The 4,358-nt window shown below is 57.7% G+C and overlaps 1 protein-coding gene across 1 annotated transcript in view; it reads left to right on the forward strand.

Annotated features, from left to right (window-relative positions):
• The window catches only part of DOCK1 (dedicator of cytokinesis 1), a 435,479-nt gene that overhangs the window by 426,837 nt on the left and 4,284 nt on the right, over window positions 1-4,358 (forward strand). The window contains exons 47-48 of the mRNA XM_029920619.1: window positions 910-1,063; window positions 3,537-3,697. Coding sequence (XP_029776479.1) covers window positions 910-1,063; window positions 3,537-3,697 — 315 coding nt within the window. The remainder of the gene's footprint in view (window positions 1-909; window positions 1,064-3,536; window positions 3,698-4,358) is intronic.

The raw sequence follows: 4,358 nt of genomic DNA on the forward strand, positions 1-4,358 counted from the left end.
GGGCCCTATTCCTGGGGGGCAGCACAGGCCTCCCGGGCCCCATTCCTGGGGGCAGCACAGGCCTCCCGGGCCCCATTCCTGGGAGCAGCACAGGGCTCCTGGGCCCCATTCCTGGGGGGCAGCACAGGCCTCCCGGGCCCCATTCCTGGGGGCAGCACAGGGCTCTTGGGCCCTATTCCTGGGGGCAGCACAGGCCTCCCGGGCCCCATTCCTGGGGGCAGCACAGGGCTCCCGGGCCCCATTCCTGGGGGGCAGCACAGAGCTCCTGGGCCCCATTCCTGGGGGCAGCACAGGCCTCCCGGGCCCCATTCCTGGGGGCAGCACAGGGCTCCTGGGCCCGCTGACCTTGGCCCTGCTCCTGGCCTCCTAAGCATCTGCAGAGGCTTCCTCTGGTACTCTGTGGGGCCGGGCCAGCTTCCTACTTGATTTTGCATCATCGACCACCTCCTGACCTTCAGCTGAGGCTCAGAGCCTGGAGGGGGCTGGGGGCGGGTCTTCCTGGTGCAATTCGTGTCCCATCAGGAAAGCGCCCTTCTGTTTCCTGAGTCATCAGAATGTGCCTCCTGGGACCGGATGGTCGCCAGTCCGCATGCACGCTCCCCCTGTTCCGGGCCCCCCTCCCCCAGCGATACTCATCATATCTTGGCTTCTAGAGGCATCTCCCTGATCTCTGCCTCCATGTGCACCTGGTGCTCTCTCCGTGCACGTGTCTCTGTGTCCAAACGCCCCCTTTCTATGGGACGCCAGTCATATTGTGTTAGGGCCCTACCCCAGTGACCTCCTCTGCAAAGGACCCTATTTCCAGGGAAAGTCAGTCCCAGGTACTGAGGGTTAGGCCTTCCACCTGTGGGTGCTGGGGACCCAGCTCAGCCACGGCAGACCCTGACTGTGCTCTTTCCTCCGACGCAGATCAGTCCCCTGCGGCCCCAGCGACCGAAGAGCCAAGTGATCAACATCACAGGAAGTGAGAGGCGTTTCTCAGTGTCCCCGTCACCGCCCGCCTCCCAGCCGGTCCCCCCTCCAGTCACGCCGAGGGCCAAGCTTAGCTTCAGTCTGCAGTCAAGTGAGTGGAACATTCCCCGCGTTGGAATTCGTGACCTTGCTCTGACTCCCTCTTTGAGCGGAGGCTCTACAGTCAGGCTCACCTCCTCCCCTTGTAGCCACAGGCACCCAGCTTCCCGGGAGTCCCCTCGGGGCTCCAGCAAGTCCGTGCCCTGAGTTCCCCGGGGAACAGTGCTCTCGGACCCTCCCGTGCTGCGGGGTCGGCACGAGGGGTGCATGGATGGCATCCCTGCTTGTGTCACAGGAAGCAGAGCCCCACAAGGCCCCCGGGAAGGCGTGCCGGCTGAAGAGCCGTTCTGAGCACGTAACTCATCTTCCCAGTTTTGCCCCATTTCTAGGGTTGCCGTGACATCGACCCATCAGCTTGTTGGCTTAACACAGCAGAAGCGGGTTCCCTCACCCGTGTGGAGGGCAGAAGTCCGAAATCCAGATAACAGGATTGCTTCCTTCCCCAGGTTCGGAGAGACATGCTGTCCAACGGCTGTCTCCCAGCTTCTGGTAGCTTCTGACGATCGTTGGCGTTTCTTGGCTTCTAGATTTACTGCTCCAGTCCCTGCCTCTGTCTTCATGTGGCCTCCTGTCCTCGCTCCGGGGCCTCTCCCCTTGTCAGGACACCAGCCATTGGCTTTAGAGGCTACCATAAGTCAAGACTGATTTCCTCTTGAGATCCTTAACTAATTTCCCCTGCAGAAAGCCTACGCTCAGACAAGGTGATCTTCTGGGGTTCTGGGTGGACATGAGTTTTGGAGGGACAGTGTTGAGCCTACTATAAGTGGGCATCAGCTTTTTGTCACTCAATTCAGGTCTGCCAGACAGGAGAGGTCTTGACAGGAAGAGGGTGGCAGGGAGTGAGGGCCGAAGCGGGAAGAGGGGACCCGGGAGAACCCGGCTTCCTTCCTCTGCCCTTCGCCACGGCTCCGGAAGGCATGCACAGTTGTCCTTGGCACCCCATTTTCTTCCTGGGAGCCGTGCCACTCAGGAGACTCTCGGGTGGAGAGGTAGTGCCACACCACAGGCCGACCAGGCCGCTGAGAAGGAGAAGGTCTGCGAGTGCTACACCCTCACATCCTTACGCTATTACCACAGACTCCTTTTCCTAAAGCCATCTTATTATTTCCTTTAAACAGTGAAACACAAGCCCCACTGTAGCCGGTGTGGAAAACACTCTCGTGCTGCCTTCACGTTGACTGTAGGATCACCATATGCCCCAGCAAGCCCCCTCCAAGCCTGCGCCCCAAGGAATTCAAAACAGGGACTCATTGTGTACAAATGTTCACAGCAGGCTTCTTCACAACGGAAGTAGAAACAGCCCAAGTGTTCCTCACCTGATGGATGGATGAACCACATGTGCATCCACAGAAACCTCCGTGTGGTGGAGTAGTACTCAGCCATAAACACGGAGCAGCGTCTGGGATATGTTGTGTCATGAATGAACCTCAAACATGTCATCTTAAGTGAAATGAGCCAAACGCAAAAGGACAAATAGATGATTCTGCCTTCGTGAAATGTCCAAAGTAGGCAAATTAGTAGAGACAGAGTAGATTAGAGGCATCAAGGCTGAGGGAGGGGCGGGGGCCATTTTTGCTTCACGGGGACAGACTGTTGGCGGCGATAAACCAGTTTTGGAAATGGGTGGTGGGGATGCCCACCCCGTGTTGTATAAATTGGAGCCGCTGACGTGTACAGTCAGTTACGGTTAAAATGGCAAATTCTGCGTTACGTGTGGTTTATCACAGTGCAACTACGCAAGCGATCATGCAGGAAGACATCCCATCGGAAGCCCTTTCCCTCACTGCCCTCGATCCACCGACAAGCCTTCCTCTGAAACAAAACCAACAACTCCCCGCCGGAAGCACTTCCCTAATGAAGGGCTTTCCATCCACCGGGTCACCGGGGAAAGCTCTAAGGGACCCATCAGTGAAAAAGCCAATTTTCCTCAAATATAAAAGAAAAACAAGTTTTTCCTAAGAGTCTCAGCCAGGTTGGAAAAAGGACCCTGTCTTAATGATTATCCTTCCATTTGAAACTGGCTGTTTTTTCAGTTTACTTTAAAAATCAATGTACGTCCCTTGGCTTCTTTAAAGTCACAGCCACAGTGACCGTGACTGCTAATAACTTCATTTCATAGAGTCCTGGGCGTCCCCGTTGAGAGAGACTTGAAGGGTGGGTCACTGGCTGTGACGCCTCGCTGGTTAGATGTCACCAACGCAAAGAGGCCCACGGAGGGACCCGCGGGGCCCGGGGTGGCTGTTTGAACAGGGGTTGATGCCTCCTTCAGGCTCCACTTGTGGGTGCCTTTATGGCACTTGGTATTCTCTTTCTAGAACATGCCTTCACCTTCTCTGCCCCTCCCAGCCACCTCCTCTCCCCAGTCGGGATGCCCGTTTCTGCGTCCCCTGCCTCTTCCTGGGGAGAAGGTGAAGCATCCCCACTGCACACAGGCTCTTGGATTCTAAATCGATTCGGTGTTCCAGGTTTGGAGCTGAACGGCATGACCGGCGTGACCGGGCTGGACGCGGCCGAGGTCCCGCCCCCCCTGCCTCTCAAGGGCAGCATGGCAGACTATGGGAACGTGCTGGAAAACCAGGATCTGGTCAGCTCGCCAACGCCCCCGCCCCCTCCTCCTCACCAGAGGGTAAGTCGGCCAGGAACCTGAAACGGGGGTTTTTAAACTCTTTCCCTCCACAAAATAGGAGTCCCTCCTTCCTGAGATCAGCACGCATGCCCTGGGCCAGCCCACGCTTGGTTCTGGAAGAGACGTCGTAGCGGTGGGAAGTCCGTGCACGCGATCTCGGTTCCGTGTCCTCCGGTACTACGGAGGGACACGCTTCCACGTGTGGGTCTGAGAACAAGGGAAAGGGGACAAGATCCAGACGGGATCACGGGCCGGGCTCATGACCTCGGAGGGCCTCTGCTTCAGGTGCAGTTCTCGTGCAAATTAAATTGTGGAAAGCAGCTTTTCTGTGAAGTGGGGGACTTGACTTTTAAAAGAAGCTGGTCCCGCTCTGGGGCTGGGCTCCCACCAGACGCCAGCCTGGCCCTTGCGGAGCCCTGAGCCCCACAACAGAGTCTTAAACAGCCTTTCAAACTGGCCCCTCTCTTACCAGCTGACAGTTCTGGAAGCACTCCTCGGAGATCCAGCCCCCGATCCTGTCCTGGGGTGCTGTCCAGCTTCTCTGTTTGTTCTTGGGCGGCTGCAGGCAGAGGTCGGCATGCACACGGGGGTCAGCGTGCACACAGGGGTCGGGGTGCACACGGGGGTCAGAGTACACACGGGGGTTGGCATGCACACGGGG

Source organism: Suricata suricatta, chromosome 2, assembly GCF_006229205.1.
Source record: "Suricata suricatta isolate VVHF042 chromosome 2, meerkat_22Aug2017_6uvM2_HiC, whole genome shotgun sequence".
Classification (NCBI taxonomy): Eukaryota; Metazoa; Chordata; class Mammalia; order Carnivora; family Herpestidae; genus Suricata; species Suricata suricatta.